Source organism: Mytilus trossulus, chromosome 1, assembly GCF_036588685.1.
Source record: "Mytilus trossulus isolate FHL-02 chromosome 1, PNRI_Mtr1.1.1.hap1, whole genome shotgun sequence".
Taxonomy (NCBI): Eukaryota; Metazoa; Mollusca; class Bivalvia; order Mytilida; family Mytilidae; genus Mytilus; species Mytilus trossulus.
In genome coordinates, this window is record NC_086373.1 from 66,679,248 (window position 1) to 66,701,497 (window position 22,250).

At 28.9% G+C, this 22,250-nt stretch overlaps 1 protein-coding gene across 10 annotated transcripts in view; it reads left to right on the forward strand.

Annotated features, from left to right (window-relative positions):
• Positions 1–18,444, forward strand: part of LOC134682677 (adenosylhomocysteinase-like 1) — a 69,937-nt gene extending 51,493 nt beyond the window's left edge. For all 10 annotated transcript variants that reach the window (XM_063541787.1, XM_063541788.1, XM_063541790.1 and 7 more), the window contains 13 exons: positions 1,749–1,820; positions 5,319–5,444; positions 5,962–6,138; positions 6,517–6,563; positions 7,240–7,303; positions 7,986–8,074; positions 8,592–8,662; positions 8,994–9,088; positions 9,634–9,732; positions 10,620–10,688; positions 11,108–11,186; positions 11,741–11,861; positions 14,974–18,444. In XM_063541787.1, the coding sequence (XP_063397857.1) occupies positions 1,749–1,820; positions 5,319–5,444; positions 5,962–6,138; positions 6,517–6,563; positions 7,240–7,303; positions 7,986–8,074; positions 8,592–8,662; positions 8,994–9,088; positions 9,634–9,732; positions 10,620–10,688; positions 11,108–11,186; positions 11,741–11,861; positions 14,974–14,980 (1,116 nt within the window). In that variant the 3' untranslated portion in view covers positions 14,981–18,444. The remainder of the gene's footprint in view (positions 1–1,748; positions 1,821–5,318; positions 5,445–5,961; positions 6,139–6,516; positions 6,564–7,239; positions 7,304–7,985; positions 8,075–8,591; positions 8,663–8,993; positions 9,089–9,633; positions 9,733–10,619; positions 10,689–11,107; positions 11,187–11,740; positions 11,862–14,973) is intronic.
• The last annotated feature ends 3,806 nt before the right edge of the window (positions 18,445–22,250 follow it).

Consider the following 22,250-nt stretch of genomic DNA (forward strand, 5'->3'; position numbering starts at 1 on the left):
GATCACAGTAAATGTATTAGGATAGTTAACATTAGATTCTGTAACAGTACAGAATATTGAACACAAGTCTGGAGAGTTCATGCATTATATATAAGCTTAAGTCAAGAACCGGTAATTCTTTAGTTTAAACAATATTTACTCAGATAAATCAACATTAAACGATATTATACAAATGAAATAAATATTAAAGATTCAGAAACAAACAAATTTTCCTTTACAAATGTGTCTCCTTATTTTGGAACAAGGTAATTCTTTGGTTGGTGTTTGTTGCTGTATATCATAGTTGTTTTTTCTCTTGTTGTTTTATACATTAATCAGGCCATTGGTTTTCAAGTTTGAATTGTATTACATTTGTCATTTAAGGGCCTTTTATAGCTTGCTATGTGGTATGACTTTTGCTCATTGTTCAAGGAAGTACAGTAACCTATATATTAGTATCTACCTCATTTTGTATCTAGTTGGTAGGTGTCTCATTTTCAATCAATTTTGTCTGCAAAATATGAATAAAAGGAGGTTTGGGTTCATTTGAACTGATATCGAAACCTTACAACTCTACAACCAAAAATTTGTTTTGAACTAATAAAGGTAAAAAAAAATGGTTATGAGTGATAGACAAGAAAGTACACAAGATGTCAAGTTCTATATCTCCTCGAGTCTAGATAAGATGTAAGAATACCAAAGATCTGTCATTGATGCCAGTATGTATAGAAATAAGGACATGTGGTATGATTGCCAATGACACCACTATGAAATAATATCCTGAAACATTGTGAAATTAGGTCTAGAAACCTCTGGCCTCCTTCCATCATTCTGTCTGTATTTCCTTCCATACAAAAGACCTTTGACAAAAAAATTTGCAGTAAAATTTTCATGACTTTTTAATTTTAATACTTGGTCTGAAGCTTGAAAATGTTAAGTTGAAAGTTGGTGAGAAATTATTTACATCTGTCCTTCTGTGCATGCTACTATTGGTCTTGTTAAGATTTAAAATGCAGTAACTGTTACTAAAATAATTGCTTCTTATTTATAGCATTGTTCAACTGTCCTTTGTCCTTTTGACTTGTTGTCTTGACGTCATTTTTGTTGTTACTCAACTTCATAAAATCTCGTAATTTGATCAATTTTTCAGGAAGCACATTTTGTTGATTTCTAATAAGCTAACAGAATACTGTATATATTGTAACTTTGTAATTACTAGTTAATGGAAGAGAAAATGTAATTATAAATGAAGCCTTATGAATTGATTTTTCCAAATTAATTTCTTGTCTATGACTGATCGTCAATATAAGTTGTGATGATTATGATATTGATAATGATCTGTAATGTTTTTAGGTAAGTAATTGCCTATATCAAGGTGGAGAAAATGCATGGAATGAAATATTGATACAAATGTACTGTGTGGGAGAGTACTTGTACCTATCAGTGTAAAAATGGAAGCTGAAATTCATTCAGGAGGGGTGTGATTTAAATTTGCTCTCCTCCCCTCTCATTAAAAGTTGAAGGATATTTCTTTGATTTAGGTACTTACAAAAGTCAATTAAGTCTGCTTCATTGATTGTTGCATGCTTAATGTCCACTGGCAAATATTTCATGTTAATTCAGAACAGCAATTATGTTTGAATATCATATCAATTTAGTTTGAAGAACATATTCATTTTGTTTTTTAATCACATAGTTTTCCATCAGTGTAATGTTTATTCTATTTATTAATTTTGAACTGAATTGTACCTACTTGTTATTTTTTGCAGGTTCTGATAGAAACATTGGCAGCACTAGGAGCATCTGTTAGATGGGCAGCTTGTAATATCTACTCTACACAGGTTTGTAAAGAGAAAATCTTTTGCCAAAAGTAGTATTTGGAATGTTTTATGTTTTCTTTTTTGGGGAACCAATAAAGATATTATGTAAAAAAAATCTGAGTAAATGGCAGTAGATGTTTGAATAGTTATTCTCAATTTTAATTTATAATCTTTTGTTGTTTGTTGTCTCATATGCACTCATACCACATCCCTCTATTCTTAAAGTACAGATGCATGGTTAAATTTGAACAATGATACATTGAAACATATTTATTACAAACAGTGGTGATGGATGGCATATATACATATGAATGCTCCTTATAAGTTTATTGAGTAATGACATGGAAAGTCATTATCTGTAACCGTTTATGAGACGGAGGAAGATTTACAGCACATAATCAAATATACTGTATCTTTAAGTAGAGATTCGTCCACTTCTATTTGTATTGTTGTCAGAAAGCTTTATATAATTGCAATTTGTATAGAGAAATCCATTCAACACTAATCAGCCTTGATTCTCTTGTGAGTTTATGTATGAATACGAAATTGTGAAAGTATTGGTCTTCATTTGGTATCACTAGGTACTTCAAGATTGATACTTTAAATGGGAGGAGGATAAAATGGTTTTTAGGAAATTAGGAAAGGAGGGGGGGTCTTGATATATTTCGTGTACAATGATGATTGGTAATGGTTTTTACTGAAATTCTACCATAAGATAAAAGAAGACATAATAGTATTTAAATATTTTCAAAAGTGCATACCAAAATGTTATTATTTGGCTATTATTGTCCCAACTAACAGATTTTTAATCAATGACATGGCATTACTTAAGTTTTTGGGATAGGAACAATTAAATTACCCATAGTATGTTTAGAAACTGATGTATGAATTCTAAGAAATTTTCTGGAAATATTCAGTTTTACATTGGTCCAATTACCTCAAATTTTATATTTTTCCAGACAAGAACTTCTGATTCTATTTCTTCTGCTTTTGTTTATATTTTTTTTTGTTATATAAAATGATGATAGATAGAATAAAATATTGAATGCTCCTTATCAGTTTTGTGAGAAGTCATTATTGTGGCCCTATAAGTCTGAAGAAATTTACCGGGTATAATCTAATATATTATATAGTATCGGTGAGATTCCTCAGCTATTATCGGCAATCGTTGTCAGAAGCTTTATATAATTGGTGAGTGTAGACCAATTCATTCTGCAGTAATCAGCCATGATACACCAGGGGATTTACTCATAAATGCCACTTTGGTAAATCATCAGTCTTGATTTAGTATTGTAAAATATCGTCCAACAAATGAAGTGTTAGCTGCGGACAGTTTCAGAATAAATGATCATTTGGCAATTGACCTGGTACGGGAATTTCTTTGTAGTTCTCTTATATGACTTTTTAAAACCAGCATTTCCTATATGCAAGGCATATCTTTAGACAAAATAAATTTCTCCTATTGCACTATTTTCTTTTAGTTGAGACATTTTAGAAAAAATATCAGATGAAAAAAATTGTTATCCTGCAGTGAGCTTTTCTCAGGATAGAAAAAGTGGGTAATGATAAACTTTAAGATTGTTTATTCTGCTCATCATTACAATGAAGACACAAGGCATAAGAGCCATGCTTTTCAAACTCCATATCTAATTGTTTGCTGCTACCTGCACAAATTATAAGCAGCTGTTTTTTGCTGTTCTCATCAAAGGTTCTCTGATTAAAGTAGTGCTATTCATTTTGCTTTAAAAAAAAAAATAGCTTCGTTTCCGTTTATGTTCCTTAAGCTTCTATCTATTTATTTAATATTCTATTCAAAGTTGTTGCATTTGACTGATGAGTTTGATTCAAGATTTTGTCCTACAGCACCTAGAGCACAGTTTTTTTTAATAAAAGACGTGATTTTTTTGCAATTATATACTGGTAGATCTGTAACCTTTTTAAACCATATTAAATGTCTATGTTACAACTTACAATTAATTGTCTTGATGCTTGTAAATCTTTATTTATTCAATTATTAATCAAAACAGATTTTTTTTACGTTAATGAAAACGTCTATTTTATTTCTATTTAACAATTCTCATTTTAAGCCAGTTTAAAATCAATCTGTCTTGTTTCACTGCTACTGTCAAGTTAGTGACAAGCAAATAGTCAACACGACACTAAATGATTAGTGTAGAGCAAAAACTTGAATTGGATTGAAGCTAACTGAATCTCTTTTTATTTTTATGTGTTGCAAAGAAATTGGATTTTTTCATAAGTCATATGAAAGAAAATTGGATTTTGTCTTATTGAGTTTTATGCTGAGTTTTACGATGAAAGCAAAGTAAATATAGAAGTTTTAGAAGGTTGTATGTCATGTTTATATGAAAGCAAAAAATGAAGGATTAGTAGTTTTACTTTGTATTAGTTTGAATAGATTCAAAGATTTGAGCTAAAGCATCAGAAAAAGAAATCAATAATGTGTATAACAACATAAATGCTAATCCTAATTAGCTCATCTTTACTTATTGAAGAAGAAAAAAATCCAGATTTAGGCATTATTGACATTGAAACAAAGATTGTCTTTTTGTAAATTATTTGTCAAAATTTTTAAATTCAAATCTTACATGTATATAAATGTCTATTGGTTTAAGGTGTTACTGTTAGTAAAGAGGCATAGCAAATTTGATTTTCTCCTCAAGTTTATAATGTAATACTGAATAAGGGGAAATACCACATTACCATATATTCCATGTCTGTTCTCATGGAAATTGATGGGAAGATTATGTAAATGATAGACTCTCTGTGGACAAACTTAATTGTTTTGAAATCTTGCTTTAGCAAGTAGAACTATAACGATAAAAATATATATATATTTCATTAAATATATCCCCCTATTTGTATCCCTTGAGCAATGATGTGTATAGATTTTTGACGTAGCTGTTAATTTGCAACACCAAACAGGAAATTCATTTTCTGGTTTTTGGCTCAAGGTTACAACTCTTTATATGATTGGGTTAGAGCTGATCTGTCAGATATAACAATGGACTAATATTTTCATTAGTGACCTGTCTTCATGATTAGATAAAGATCACGGCTGCGATCCAATGTCAATATTTGTATCATCAACTTTTTTCAACTTTTCATTAGCAACTTGTTTTGAGGTATAAGATATTATCATTTTGGGTTGAATGAAAATTGAAGATGTTAAAGATATTTTGAATTGTAATAAAATGTCACAGTTTTGATGGATAAATATGGATAAAATGTTTTGACAAATCAAAATCAAGTGGCAAGTTATTCTGCCAGTTCAATAAAGCTGACCTGTTTTCGACTTAATGGCTTTTGGCACATAAGTTTTGGGATTCAGATTATTTCAATAAGATTTCTTTATCTTCTGAGTTTATTTCCTTTACATATAAATAATAATACGATTTAACTTCAAAAACAGTTTCAGCACATATGAAATACTTGCTGTCTAGAACTTGTAAATTAAGAAATTGATATAAATAATATTTTGAAATAATTGTCTATATTTAGAATGAAGTTGCTGCAGCCCTTGCAGAAGCAGGATATTCCATCTTTGCTTGGAAAGGTGAATCAGAGGAAGATTTCTGGTGGTGTATAGATAAATGTATTAACTGTGAAGGATGGCAGCCAAACATGGTAAAAATCTAAAAAATATTGTTCACAAAACAAAAAATGAAAAGAAATAAAAAGTACATGTACAACAGTTTATATAAAATATATTGACCAAACCATGTCTATCATACAAAAAGTTAAGAAAAAGAAAAGGCAAAATATACCAAAAAAGCACACTAAAATCACAAAATAAAGAATTAAATATACCAAACAGGCTCACTCAAATCACAAAAAAAAATACAGACAGTACCAGGGCAATATGACAAACAAATCATTCTAATAAAAATTGGTTTTGCAACATGCACTAAGCCAACCCAAAAAATCAGGGATGAAGTGAGTAAAACCAAACATGGCTCTGTGTTGAAGGTTGCTTTTTGACCTAGAATGGTTTTAAACCTTTACAAATTGTGACTGATGCAGAGTTGTCCCATCGGCACTCATACCACATCTTCTCATATCCTAGTTTATTATAAGTTCTTGTATGAAAGTCAGGATTGCAGTTTATGCATAAACCGTATTTACATCATACTGTATTTTGTAGATTTTGGATGATGGAGGAGATGCCACACATTTGATGTTAAAACGTTATCCAGCCATGTTTAACATGATTAAAGGAATTGTAGAGGAAAGTGTGACAGGAGTTCATAGGTTATATCAGCTCTCAAAAGGAGGAAAATTAACTGTTCCAGCAATGAATGTCAATGATTCTGTTACAAAGGTAAGGGGAGATTACTTTGGTTATGTCTGCTCTTTTAAAGAAGAAAATAGAAAAGAATTTAGACAAATCAATTATCTGTTGAAGAAACTAGTAACAAGACATAAAGTCATGGTAGAAGCAATAAATATGAAGGATAAGAACAAAGTAAAGGGTAGGATTCTTTTGTATCCTTTTCTGTAAAAAGAAAGAAACGTTGACAAATCTGAATTAGTTAAAAAAAGGAAGCTTATTAACAAGTTTGAAAATGTTAAAACCAACCAACTTAAAAATGATTAACACATAGTTTTGATTTGACCCAATTTAATTTATGTATAGTATGTTATTTTACCATAGTTTAGTATACTATGAAAGATTATATTTAATCAAATTGTTTTTCAGACAAAGTTTGATAACCTGTATAGTTGTAGAGAGTCAGTTTTAGATGCGTAAGTAGAATATGAAGAAATTTGGTGATACTTATGCAGTTAAAATGGCAAAGAACCTCTCATTGTTGTGTTGTTATGAAGGTTCCATTGAATAAGACAGAAAAAACATATTTTGATCATTGCTATGAAATACTTTATTTCCAAGTTAAACTCAAGTTCATGGGAATAACATATTGTTCTTCATTAAAATTATTTTTTGTTAAACTAATGACTCTCTGAGACAATTAATTCTTTATTCCATTGGTCAATTAAAACTTCCATGCAATGATGAAATTGAGATCTGTTAATAAGATTTTGCATTTTGTGCTTAATAGATAGCAAACATGACATAATGGTTTAATTTTTAAATTGTTATTTGGATGGAGAGTTGTCTCATTGGCACTCACACCACATCTTCCTATATCTATGACAGCACGTAAGCCAAATAAATTCCAATGAATCTAAATGAAATCATATTCTCTTTTAAGCGTACTTGCCAAGAAGGTTTGATATGAAATGATAGGACATTCTACTAAAATATTTAATTGGATGCCTTTTCCAATGTATGTCAATTAATTTTATACGTTGTGAAAGTCCAGGCTGTGATAGATTATGCATTTACATCCTTGTCTTTGTAGTAGTCAGCTTGTCTGTTTTGGTATTGTTTTCATTGGCATATGTATGTTTTTAATTGTAGATTAAAGAGAACAACTGATGTGATGTTTGGTGGGAAACAGATCCTTATATGTGGATATGGTGAGGTAAGAAATAGATTACTCATAAATAAAATTGTTTTAAGGATCAAACTTTATAATCTAGAAACAGCATCATTGAGAGAAATAATATTCGTTTACTGAAAAATATACACTTGATATTTATTGAAATGTAAATTTAGAAGTTGAATGTGATCTTTTAGTTATGGTATAGAATAATTCCTAACTATAGGTGTAATACCACCAAATCATGGTACTTCACATCCGGTTGCATACGAAAGTAGGTCTAAAAAAATATTTCCTTGAATTTGACCATTGTAGGTAATTAATCCTACATTTTATTGCAGTAAAACTATTTCTGTGTCATAAACATATGTCTTGGGTATTTCAAAACACCATTATTTTTTATTTGTGATTTCTATAGAAAATTTTGTAATCTTGAGGTTACATGGTGACTAAACCTTGTACACAGATAGAATAAGGGGAGAAATTTGATTGGTTAACTTCCAATGATGGTTATTTTCTTATATGCAATGAAATGTTATGTGAAACTTTTTCTATAGAACTGGACAGGATAAAACTTTACTCATGCCAAGTATTTCTTTATTTGAAACAAATATAAATTCTGCACAATTTTTTGAAAAGTGCAAATTTAACAAAGACTAATAGGGGAAAATCAATGGTGACATTACACCTATACTTATATTTTATATTATTTTCTTTTTACTAGGTAGGAAAAGGTTGTTCTGCAGCATTGAAAGGTTTAGGATGTAGTGTAATGGTCACAGAAATTGACCCAATATGTGCTCTACAAGCTTGGTAAGTCTTAAGTACTACATATAATTATTTATAGAAATACTATGGACTCATTACTTTTAGTTTGATACTAGTTTTATTGGGTTTTGTGGATACAGGGGAACCCCAAATTCAAATGTTCAACAAATTACAAATTTTATATAGACTTTGTTTGCAGAGTTTGGCAAAACCAAGAAATGAATTATCCACAAAAATTCACGTTTTCCTCATATCCAGGCAAATTGGTATCCAAGAAAATAAATGAATCCACAGTAAACATGTACAATAATGAATGGTCTTATTGGAAGAACTATGGTTTGAAGTCTTCCATTGAAACTTATAATTTTATAGTAACATACATTTTAAAAAAAAATTTACTTATGAAGATGAAGATCTGATTTAGAAAGTTTTCCTGTTCTCTTTTGCAATGTGGAACAACATTTTACAGTGTTTATGAGATTCTTCTTTAGAAATTGTGTTTTTGTGTGCTTAAGCTTTGACTTATCTATATATTGTACCGGTAACTTTTGTCTATTTTTAGTATGGATGGTTTCAGAGTTGTCCGACTTGAGGAGGCCATAAAGAGTATAGATATTTTAATAACATGTTCAGGTAAATATGTATTTGGATTGATTAATTTTATCTATATATGAATAGTTTTATTAATGGGAAATGATATCATAGTAAGACAACATTTAAAGCAAACCATTATTACCGCCTTCATCTTTACCAATTGTGTCCTTAATGTCAAAGTGATATTTATTACTTTTCAGTGTATACTAAGTGTTTCTAAATTTATCCCTTATCATTGAAACTCATCGTTGATCAATATATTTATATGCATGATGTGCTTTACTAAAAAGGGTAACTAAACCAGCATACTCAAGAACTTGATTTTTTCCGTCGCCAGTAGTTACAAAGAAGGATAACTTCATTTTTTCAGGTAATAAGAATGTAGTGACCAGATCCCACATGGATAGACTGAAGACTGGTTGTATTGTATGCAATATGGGCCACTCCAACACAGAAATAGATGTTGTAAGTTTTGAAATATTTTGTCCATTTTTTCTCCTTATGAAGATAACCATTAAATGAGGAGTGATAGTGTTTTTAAATATATGTAATTATGGTTTGTCCTACACCTAACCATATTTTAAACTAAGATTTGTACTATATCAGGAAAAAAATAATTTAAATATTATTTTGCTGTTTTGGAGTGAGGACTAATATCAGCAATGAATTTTGAAAGGAAAGTTAGGCTTACAGAGACATTTGTCTTGGCTTAAATGCCTTTAACTTTTGATTGCAGTAAAATACATATTTTGGATCCTGTTACATGCATATATATATAGAAGTGGGTTTTTTTTTATATGTAACACAAACAGACGTAAACTTTTTCTTGTCATAGATATCATATTGCATATTTAAAAGTTTATGAATCAAACTGGGAAAATGAACTGCATATTATAGAAGTTAATGAATCTCAAACTTCTTACTGAACAAATAAACTTCCTTGCCTATAAGTGATTGTTAATGCATCAAGGTTAATTGCAAACAATAACTCTCACATGTTTATGTTTCAGGGTAGTTTACGAACCCCAGACCTCACATGGGAGCAAGTTAGATCTCAAGTTCACCATATCATATGGCCAGATGGCAAACGTATTATATTATTAGCAGAGGTAACAATTTTTTTTAAACAAAAACACTGTATATCTGACATTCTACAGTCTTTTCTTAACCAATATCTATTATATGTTTATGATTGAAAATTGAGTTAAATATATTCAATTTATTGTCATGTGCATCATATCATAGCACAACAATTGCAATATGCTTTAACATTCATTTTATACTACAACATAAAATTGAGAATGGAAATTAGGAAACAACTGTTCCAAAGAGCAGAAAACAATCAATACTGTTTCTCATTTATAAATTGTTAAGAATTAAGTTTTATGATCATGATTATTTCCAAAATAAAAAAATATGTACCTAATCAACTTTAAAAATCATGAATTATCAAGTGGGTGAAATAAAAGGAAGTCAATAGGTATAATTTGTATTGCCTGATATAAATATTTTTTCAATATATTACAAAATACAATATATCATAAATAATTAAATACACAAATGAAAATACATAAACATAGATATATAACCAAATTTTTTGGCAAACATCCGCCACTATGAATTTATAAACGGAAAAAAAAAAAAAAAAATTAACAAGGGAGGGAGGGTGGGTAATTTCAACGTAATATCAAATTCAAAAATGTAAAGAAAACACTTTGCAATAGTATAAATAAACAATTAACAACAAAGGAAAAGTTTATATCCAATAAAAAGAGCGAAATAATATAGTGAGTAAATTTAATGCAAGAGTTTATACTAATGAAAATCTAGTTTGAACCAGTGTGATTACTGAGGTGTAAAATATAAATTTCACTGTTTTGCTAATTAAATAATTTAAATCTTAAATTAAACCCTTTAAAAGTTGAGAATATAGATACAATTTGAGAAATATTTATTGGAGAAAATGCCTCTATTATTTACTATCTTAATATTTCAGGGTCGTCTAGTAAATTTGAGTTGTTCTAGTGTCCCTTCATTTGTTGTCTCCATCACAGCTGCTACTCAGGTAAAGATTGAACATTGTTTCATGCCACTGTGTTATATTTATACATTTGAATGCTAATGATTAGCCTCTAAGATTTATACATTTCCTACTTCACTAATATTGCCTGAATTGAATGGTTTAAATAGTAACATTATAGGACATAAAAAAGAAGGATGATCCAGATTTGTGTTTTCAATTATTATGTAAGTTCCTTGTTTTTTTATGGCTGACTGAGGAAAAAGTGTTTTTTTTAGGATAACTTATTTGATTGTTTTAACAATTTTGCATACAAACTGATGAAAATTTGATTTTTTTTTAACATTTCACTTCAACCAATGAATCCACACAAATAAGTACATTACAAATAAAGATGAATGGTAATGGTTGTAATTAGTACTAGATTTTGACAAGTTATTTTATATATGGTTTTATCATTTTAGGCATTAGCATTGATAGAACTATACAATGCACCTCCAGGCAGATATAAACAAGATGTCTACCTCTTACCAAAGAAAATGGGTATGTAAAGCATAATTTTGTAATGAAAACGTACTGAAACTTATATCTACATTGTAACTGAAGAAATTTTTGAAGATAAACTACATTGAATATCCCAGAAAAAAAATCGAAAACAGGCAACAGTAATATACTGTTGTCCAAAAGTCATGAATTGATTAAGAGAAAACAAATCTGGGTTAAAAACACATGCACTGTTAGAGGAAATCAAGCGAATAACAGACACACTTAACTGCAACAAAAAAAACCTTTAAATTGTCCACAAGCAAAACTAATTTCATTTATAATATCAGTTTGTACATTTGAAATAAGAATGTCTTATGATTCCAATATTTGGCCAAATATGTAACATACAATAATGCAAATTATTTTTTCAGAAAGTCGATTACAGACAAGAGTAAAGCTTGCAAACCCCTCGTATAATTATTTCTGGATAAGCCCTTAAAGAAAATAAAATATTGCATACAAGGGGAGACAACAACAATCAAAATGGAGATCAGTTCTTTTTTATTCATGTAGAATACAAATTTTAATTAAATAATTTCTATGTATTTCAGATGAATATGTAGCAAGTTTACATTTACCAAACTTTGATGCACATCTGACAGAACTATCAGATGAACAAGCAAAATACTTAGGATTAAATAAAACAGGACCCTTCAAGCCAAATTATTATAGGTAAGTCAAGAGATGTGTTATTGAGAGGGAACAGTATTATTCACTATGAATTTATGTAAGCATAATTGATAGCCTTCTTGTTTTTTTGATATTTTGGCTTACTGTGGATCTCTTCCAGCAAAGTTATATTTGTTCTTCATTCCTTTTATTTTTATTATGTTAGATATAATTTTTATGCATATTCTGTGATTGCCAATCTAACCAAATTAACTGAGGCTAGATGGAATAGAAGAAGTAGAAGAATACTTATAATAAAATTAAACTCCGTTTGGTGAACCAATGCCTGTGTGAATGCTTTTGGTAGAGCCTATGAATAATTAAATTGTAAATTTAGAAAAATAGTTATGGTTTTATTATTGTAGAAAGTGTGGCAGGATACATTTTTCAAAAATAAAAACTGGCATTTTAAATTTGAAGTTCATTATTTATAAGCTACATTTCCTAATTTTGTTTTAGAAATTTCATTTTTAAAAGTTCCCAATCAACATTATTTTTGTTTAAATTTTTTTTGTGTACTTTGTAAAATTACTCTACACATATTGATTGGAGTGTAACAACATTTTTTTTTTAAATCTATCTGAAGATCAGTCTCCAAGTTTAAGCTTAAACAATTATATATGATAAATGGATTTTTTTTTTTTTTTAATTGGATAACATTTAAAAAAAAAAAAAAAAAAAAAGAATGAAATGTGTCAAATTTCATTGGGAAAATAATCCTCTGAGGGAAATCTCCCACTTTGGAGGTTTTTATTTGGCATTTATGAGGAAGGCAGAAGGGATATCTGTATGTTTTGGTCAATCTTTGTTTTTACCAAATTTCTAAATTTTGTAATCTTCAAAATTTATATCAAAAAGCCTAAAGTTATATGAGGCAAAAGGTGTATAAAAATAGTGTAAATCCAGTAATTATGGTGTGCCTTTATTATTGTGTTTCAATATGACAGACTAAAATGTGTGAAAAATAATTGAGATTGCACAAAAAGCTGCATACTAATGTCAGATTTCAGAAAGCAAGCTCATATTATGAACAAGTCACATTATTCACATGTACAATAATAAAAAAACATTTACAATAATTTCTGAATTTACATTATAAATTTTAATCACACAAATCTATTCATGGTACATCCTGAAATCACTTTATATCTTCATTGGTTTGAGATATGTTTGCATTTTAATAACTTTAAAACCACTGATTGATTTTAAAAACATTTCAGTTATCTCTTTCATACTGCTGGGAACAGTCTAAGTCTGATAAAAATAAATTTGTTTCTCCTGTTAGTAAGATATTTTATGTTTAGATTTTTTCCCCATTTTACAGATTAAAGTGTTCAACCTAAAATAGTTTGTCACATTATGAAAACCATAAACATTATTGTTGTTTAAGCTACCTAAAGCACATTTTTATTTTTACAGAATAAAGATAGTCTTAAGCTCCATATACTCTGGACTATTTCTTTATGTTAAAAGACAGAGAGATTTTTTTTTTCAATAATAGCTATTGAGATTAGAACTATGCCTTGAATAAAAACAGTGTATGAAAAATAATATTTGATTTTTTTTCAAATGCATTCTAATACAGTTAAATGCAATTTTAATTTGACAGATCGATTTCGTGTCCAGAATGCAATGACCATCAGCATTTATGTAAATGTAATTCCAAAGGTTCGACCAGCTAGTTTATGTGATTAACATGTGGCATTGTCTAAACTCATGACATCACCATGTTAATTTCAACTAAATTTATATAAAGTTTTGTTGCAATAATAAATCAATCAGTGGTTTTTTACTCCATATATATATTTGTGTGTATGTTTTAATAATGCTCTGTGTGATGTTGTTGGTAACCCTTCCATCCATATTAGTAATCTGTGATACAGAAAGGAAAATAAACAAATGAATATTGGTAGATAAAACAAAAAACAAAAATATGGTCTTCTGAGAAACTTAATAAACAAAAAATTGCCAAAGGACTACCATTTTAAGCTTGTAAAAGTTTGATCAGACCTGTAAGAACTTCCTCTATAAAGAATTTCCAGAAATGAACATAAGTTTATTGGTAAATTTTGTTGAGTTCTATTGATTAAATCGAGCTGTTGATATAATTTTGTTAAGGATTCCTATGTTTTCTTTTTCAATTTTTAAAAAGATCCACAAACATGTGTTCATCCTCATCATACATCATGTATATATAACAGTGTGAAAAAAATGTGTAATTTGTGTAAATTCAGAAAGTGTTGCTATGTTTTATCACTACAAAAAAAGTGTGACACAATTAAAATTGCATATATTAATTATCTACAACCTGCAATTCCTGAAGTTTCCTTTTATAATTAGCATTGTATCTCTTTTCCTTCTAAATAAAGCACAATAATAAACTCAAGCAATACTTTCTGAATATACAGTGGCATTTTAACATGTCAATTACATTTTGAATCAAAGATTAAAAGCTGTGTTATAATATATTGGCTATGTTGATGAAAGAAAGAATCGATCAAAATATTCCAGATCTGAGAATAGCTGTCACACTAGCATAGCTGATTTTAAGTTTGATATTACAAGTGCATTAGTTTAATCTCATGATAGTCAATTTTACACTTGATAAAACCTTTAACTGTTAATGCAAAACTGTAAGGTATGGATTCATTCTGACACATTTTGATTTTTTTTAATTGAAACTGACATTGTGGTCATATTGATCATAATAACAAGTAAACAGTAATTTAAAAGGTGGCAGAAAAAAATATTTCTAACTTGTATAAGGACTGACCATATGTACTGCATATACTTTTAAGTAATAAATTAGGAGTAACTCTCAATAAAAATGAAAAATTCTCAAACCCTGCAGCAGAAATATGATTAAGAGTATTGAAACTTAAGACAATGAAAGCGGGAATTAATTACTGTGATTGACAGTCTCAAGAATTTATTGAATGCAATGTAATCATAGTGAGTCTAATGATCGAGTAATTTTCTATAGTGCCTTAAACTAGAAAATCATATATTAAGTACAACAAAAAAAAGGCAAAACTATTATATTTCATTGCGGGTATATTAAATATATTCATAGGTAATATTAAGTTTTTGACGAGTTTTATATTTTATTTTTCAGATATTAAAGAGAACAGAATCGTTGGAGATTACCCACCATTCCACAATATGCCACGACAATAAACATATCATGTGATTTGATCATGTGACAGACAACTTTATTTCCTGCATTTTTTCTTTGAAATTGAACAGAACATGATTTTATTTGATTAAAGACAAAGCGTATTACTTTTTCATTATATACATTTTATTTGGTTGGAAAGGAAGCTCTTGTATGTTTTTAAAAAAAAATTGAATGCAGTTTAACTTTTGTATATTCAATTTCATTTCACAAAAGGAATTCAGAAAACTTTGATCACGCCAAAATTATAAAAAATATGTATTGCAAAAACAAGCACACAGACCCATTTTTGTTTCATAATAGTTTTGATTGGTGTGTTACGTGCATATTAATTTAGATATGGAAAAAAATAAGAAAAAGTAGTTTCAATTTTCCTAAAGTACCACATAGGATAGAATATTCAGTTGAACTATTTTGAATTCAAAACAAAACAATTAAGTAAGAAATGCAAATGATGTCATATTTTGGACTATTTGTTATGTGCCTGCATGTTTTTAAATTTTCATATATTCTGAAAGAAACTGTGATAGTATGTTTAAACAGTGATAAATAAACGTTTAAAAGTATATATTGTTCATATACTATCAAGATATATAGACAAACTTCTAATCTGTCAGATGTTACTGTCTTTCTATTACAATTAATCAACTAAATGATTGTTTTTGTTTTTCATATTATCGTGTAAAGATAGTTTGATCAGCTGGTAACAATGCACATAGGGTTTTATTATATGCAGTTTGAAGAATTGAATTCATATAACTTACTGAAATCATTTTAATATACCAAAGATTCATAGGTTATGGTATATGTGTGCAATAATGAAATCCTGATACAAATAACAAAAATGTATGAAATAACTTAAAACATGACCCTACAAAATCTGAAAACTTCATTCTGATTTGTTGGATTAAAATTCATAATGGCCAGTTTCAACTTTACTTAAGCTTTTCTGAACAAAGGTCTTGTGTGTCATTTCCAATGTAACATTGATTCTAGTTTATTGGATTATTGAATCAAACACTTAACATTCTTTTTGTATCAATTCAATTCAAAGAGGTAAATAATAAAAATAAAATTAGAACGGGAAAAAAAATCTGGGTATCATTTGTCTATTCTGTAATTATTTCAAATTTGAATAAAAAAAAATCTAGAGTTGAATTTCGTTTGAATTGTTTGTGCATAGTCACTGTAAGAAATTTTTTTTCCATTCCTGTTTTCTTTTTCATCTTTTTTAGTATGTATATAATGTAGTTTACACTTTTGTTCATTCTTTTGAATCTCAGATTTTTTTCAAACTGACTGTAGATGTAACTCATAACATCTCCTCATTGTTCTTTTATTGAAAATTAAGATGCATTGATTACGAATAAGTCTTAAAATGTATGTATAAATTTCCATGTTTTTTATTTTAATTTTCATAATTTTCTGTGATTTGTTCAGTTGCATATCTGTATATACTCAAATGTAATGTATAAACAGAGGTCTGGAATGTATTTGAGTTTTATTTGATTTTAATTGATTTTGATTTTAATTGAATTAACACTTCATATAATAAAAGGTAAAGAAAAAAAATCAGATCTAGACATACTTAGCCTTTGCATTAGTTTGTATATAAAATATTATTGTTTGATAATATTGCCTTAAAAAGAAATGCATTTATGAGGTTAAAAAAATGTTTTTGAGGAATTTTTCCATTTAAATAAACCCCCAAAACAACTGTTTTAAAAAGGCATTAGAAAATTTAAAGTAGACATCAAGCACACTAAAATGCACTTTCTAAGATGACGTTGTGCATTGTTGAAATGCAAAGTATAAACATATTTTTTGTAAATATGAAAATATAGTAATAATAAACTAGAGCGACTTTTTTTTTATCTTGGTTAAATAATTTTCAGGTCATTATTCCTGTGTCAATTTATGCATATAAATATCTGTGGTAAATCAAAAGTATTCATGAACCAGATGAAATATTGTACAAGTAAACAAAAAATAGTATAATTTTAAGGGTGGTGAAAAAGGAATAATGGCCAAAAACAAGGGGATTGGTTGTAATGTACTTGTAATAAATTATATGAAGCATCTTTATTTGAAAAAAGACTAAATTGGAAGAAAAAAAATTTGGAAAAAAGATATTTGATTTAGAAAAATATGTGACAAAACAGAAAATAATGCTACAGGTCCATGGCAAGGCAAACAATAATTTATTGGTATGAATTTATCCATTTTGCCAATATGTTTTGTGAAATTACAAAATTGTGTTCATGAAATAGTCTAAAATGATGATAAAAAAATTTGTAATCAAGAAGTTACCAAAATGGATGGACAAACTTAAAACATTTAAAGCCAAGAGTTAATTAATTTTCTGTCTTGCATGCAATTGTAGCTGAATTTTCTGTATTGTCTAAGGATATCAATATGGTGGTGTGTAACGGGTTTTGGTAATATAAAGATCATAATGGAAAGAAGATAATAGATATATAATGTATGATTAAATGTAATTCAGTTTCTGTGATATGAGTTATAAATATTGTATTGCACATTTAGATTTACACATTTCCTTAGAAAGGAGTTTTAAGTAACAGTTTTGGGCTTTTTCATAGGATACTCTCTTGGAAGCTTCTCTAAGTTCATAAGCTAAATGTTTTAATATTCAGTGGTAATATAAATATTGATTTTCAAACAAATATATATGAAAATGTTGATGAAAAATTCTAGTCTTAAACTATTTTGCTAAATTTTCAAAATTGTTCATTATCCAATACCATAAGTTACTATGCAGTGGTTTTCATATAGTCTTAGCATTCAGGGACAGTTGTAAATAGTATTATCTCCTCTTAATTACTTCATTTAAACTGCACTGCATTATGGTTACATTCCAGTGCCAAAAAAGTTTTATATATTTCTTGGTTAGAAAAGACTGGTGAATAATACATACATTTGCATATTTATTAGAAAAATTTAGTGATTCATGTTTTTTGAGACCCCTTTAAAATTCAACAGACATCAACACTTCCTTTATTAAGTTCAATAGTAAACATTTCTTTAATTCCATACAAGATACTTTTTAAGCAGTGCAGTTTCTATGTTGCCTCAATTTTTATGATTAAATAAAAGCTATTTAAAAGCTAAAAATTTAATTAAAATGTGTTATTTGTTAAACTAAATATGGATATGTAACTACACATAGTCACATTACAACAGTCACTATTTATATTACATGTCACTTTATATAGAATAAATGTATTATTATATAAAGACAAATTCATGAAAGGTCAGTGTTTAATTGATTGTTAGTTAGAATAAGAGATTTCAAATGATTTAGTGTGATTACCATGGTAACAATGCTGTTACTCTAGAGTCCATTATGTTATAAGTCAGAAATTGTTAGAAATAAAAGCAGTTTATTAATGATATGAGTGATTCGTTTGTGTCATTGCACTAAACTCTTACACAAATGGTAAAAGAGGTCCAAAATCCTGTGACATCTGCAAAATTCAGTGGTGTTGATACAAACATAAACTTGATCTAAAATGCATTATAATAGTCTCACATACTACAATTCAGATCCATATGTGAAGGCCCTTTGAAAAAGGTCAGTATAACTATTCACTGTGGAATGATGGACAGGTTTTACACTATATATATAGGACCTACATCTGTAGGGCCATGAAAACTACACCAATGGAGCAATGTTTTATGCGAGTCCAGAGTACTATAAAGCCTATTGCATTTGCTAAAACCAAAACACAAAATCTTACATTGACAAAGGAACCACGGAAATGAAGTTAAATTTGGATTATACCTACATGACAAGACTTGTACACCTTACAATTATTCCAAATATAGTTGACCTATTGATTAATATAGTGCTTAAAAAACAAACCAACACACAAAAAACATAACATTGACTAAAATGCAATGACACAAGATAATGTGGTCAATGTCCAATGTCAGATGAAACCTGCTAGACTGACATACAATCATTACAATCATTTTATACACCAAATATAGTTTTTATATTTGAGAAACTGAGCAAATCATGTAACTTCAACCTTGATCACTAAACTATGAATTAAGGTCGAGGCCAGGTGAATTCTATATGAAATACCTGTATAGACGTTGCATGGAACCAATATAACAAATATAGTTATCTCATTACTCATAATGCTTGAGAGTTGTAAGTAGTTGCTCAACCATGAAAATATGATCAAGAACAATGACATATGATTGACGAAAATTTTCTTACATGATGTGTCTGCATACAAGGTATGAAAAAATCCACAAAACAAAAATACCGAACACTGAGGAAACATCAAATGGAAAAATTTAAAGCGCAAACGATTGAAAAAAAACTCATATCCTAATTTTGTACAGGCATTTTCTTATGTAGACAGGTAACATGTCAAAAATAGGGGTATATCAGTCAGCATTGTGTAACATTCTTACTCATTATAAAAACAAAGAAATATTTCACCAAAGAAAAACAAACGATATATAGACAAAGCACATAAGCAAAACATAAGAAACAAGAAAACAAACATGTACCATAGCACAATCACACAACTAGGGAATGTAAAAATTACTGAGTCGCGCAAAGGATATTAACAAAATTCGACTTAATTGTAAAGGTAATAAAATAAAAAATTTAAAAAAGAACACTGTAAAACAATATTAAGATGATAACCAACGTTAGTACATAGAATCTATAATTCAAGACCGTCGTGTATAATTTGTGAAGTTGATCTGGAATAATTGAGGTATTTAGGTAATTTAAACTCGTTAACTAAGCGACTTTTTCAACATTCGCCGCTCCACTATTATGATTCACCATACTATCATCCTTGTCAAATTATATGTTTTGATATGTGGGATTACCTCCTTTACTGTGTCTCTGAAAACAGATCCTAACTGTTTTTCAACTTATGAATTCGACGTTTTATCATCAACCTCATTGTTATGGCCAATTCTGACAAAGTGTCTAGTTCTAATTCTTCTCGTTTAGCTCATGTTCTGGCGTAGTCATCAATGGAATCCTTAATTATTTTGAAGTTAAGGTTCAAATTGATGTGTAAGGGTTCTTTAAATTTAGGACCATTAGATATCACCTGTCAGATATTTTCCATGTTGAATAATGTTTAGATCTCAAGAAATAACATTGCTCAAGGATTTTGTGATTTTATTTCTTGAAATTATGAATAGAAGATTTGCCATCATGACAACTATAAGGATGTTCGATTGTCATGTTTTAGATTTTTTTGTTAGATTTTCGAAATCCTCTGGTTTTATCCATTTGAATGCATTACACAAATTTGCCCATTGACCCCCATTTTTTTTTTATAAATCTTTTGCATGTATAATTATAAGCCATTTGTATAAGTCATATAAAATCTTTTTTATTTTTAATAGTTTTTTGAGAACATGAACTTGCCAATGATAAAGCTATAAAAAAATCAAGATAAGAACATTTTCCCGCCCAAATTTCAATGGCTAATATCTCGAAAACAAGCACATTGACCTCTATATTTTTTTTGGCTTTTTTAATTAATCCCCTAATAAATAAACCCATCATATATACCAGGACTAAATTTTGTATATACGCCAGACGCGCGTTTCGTCTATAAAAGACTCATCATAATATATACTAGTGTTATAGAAAGCTATTTATTTTGAAACTGAGTAGCGAATTTCCTCAATCTTTCACATGTATAATTATAAGCCATTTTTAAAAGTCATATACAATCTTATTAATTTTTTAATAGTTTTTGAGAACATTAACTTGTCAATGATAAAGGTAGAACAAATCAAGATAAGAACATTTTCCCGCTCAAACTTCAATGGCTAATATCTCGAAAACAAGCACATTGACCTCTATATTTTTTTGGCTTTTTGGCTTTTTTAATTTATCCCCTAATAAATAAACTCATCATAGATACCAGGACTTAATTTTGTATATACGCCAGACGCGCGTTTCGTCTACAAAAGACTCATCATAATATATACTAGTGTTATGGAAAGCTATTTATTTTGAAACTGAGTAGCGAGTTTCCTCAACAAAATGTACAAAATGTTAACATTGATAAAATATTTTTCCCAAATGTTTTCTTGGCATGAGAAGTTTATTATGTTGAAAATTAATGACTTAATGTCTATTTGAGGCAACTTAATTTTATTTTTCATTTGATTTCGAAATTGTTAGTGATTTATTATTAAAATAAAGTGTTCTAAAATCAAATATCAATTACCCCTGGAAGTTTCTTTTAAAAAAAACTTATAAAGTTCATTACTTCCATAAACATAAATATTATAATCTAGCAGGCTGAACAGAGACCAACAATTCATTTATACTCTATTTATTTACACAAGAGTATAATAAAAAAAACTGTATTTTTTCTACTCTCAATTTTAAATTTCAACAAACAGGTATATATATATATACAACTCGTCTAAATATCAACCCAACAATCTGTAAATTTGTTTTCGCAAATTTTTTGTTCTTCCCTCGGCGGGATTCGAACCCATGCTACTGCGAAATCGTGACACAAAATCGCCTGCACTGTAGCCGTCCCGCTAGACCACACGACCACATGGGCTTCATAAAAATGTAGCTTTCGCTGGCCATGTGTTACCTTTCCACGTCAGTTTTAATCTAGCGGCGTACTACAGAACATGATATATAAGGCATGGAGATGTTATTTTTACAGATCAGCTAAATTATCTATCGTAAAGGATCCTAAAAATTAATGTAAGATACAATCACAGAAAATAATTATATTTATAAGAACGTCTGAGCCAGTGACAACTCTACAACAGATTTATCCATCGGATCACCAAGCAATGATGGTGATACATGGCTGTGTACATTAGGTATATACTGTCGAGGATAAATAGAGACAATCACATTACGCGGGATTCATACATGTACCTATACGCGTTAGCGCTCTCTGTATGTAACGTCATGGTTGCTATGTATTAACGTCATTGTATATTCCAGCATTAAATCATCCATTTGTATGGACGTCTTTTTCTCTATTCAAAACACAACGCAAACTACAACTTATACAATCACGAGATTGGTACCGAGACCAGGAGAAAATATGGATTCGTCGAGAATCAAGTCTATTCGAGCTTGAAATAGAGCCGCTGTCACGAAATTCTTCAAGAAACTAGGTGAGCTGAACACTGATTCGGAGATGGACATTGCAGGTCCAATTATTGAC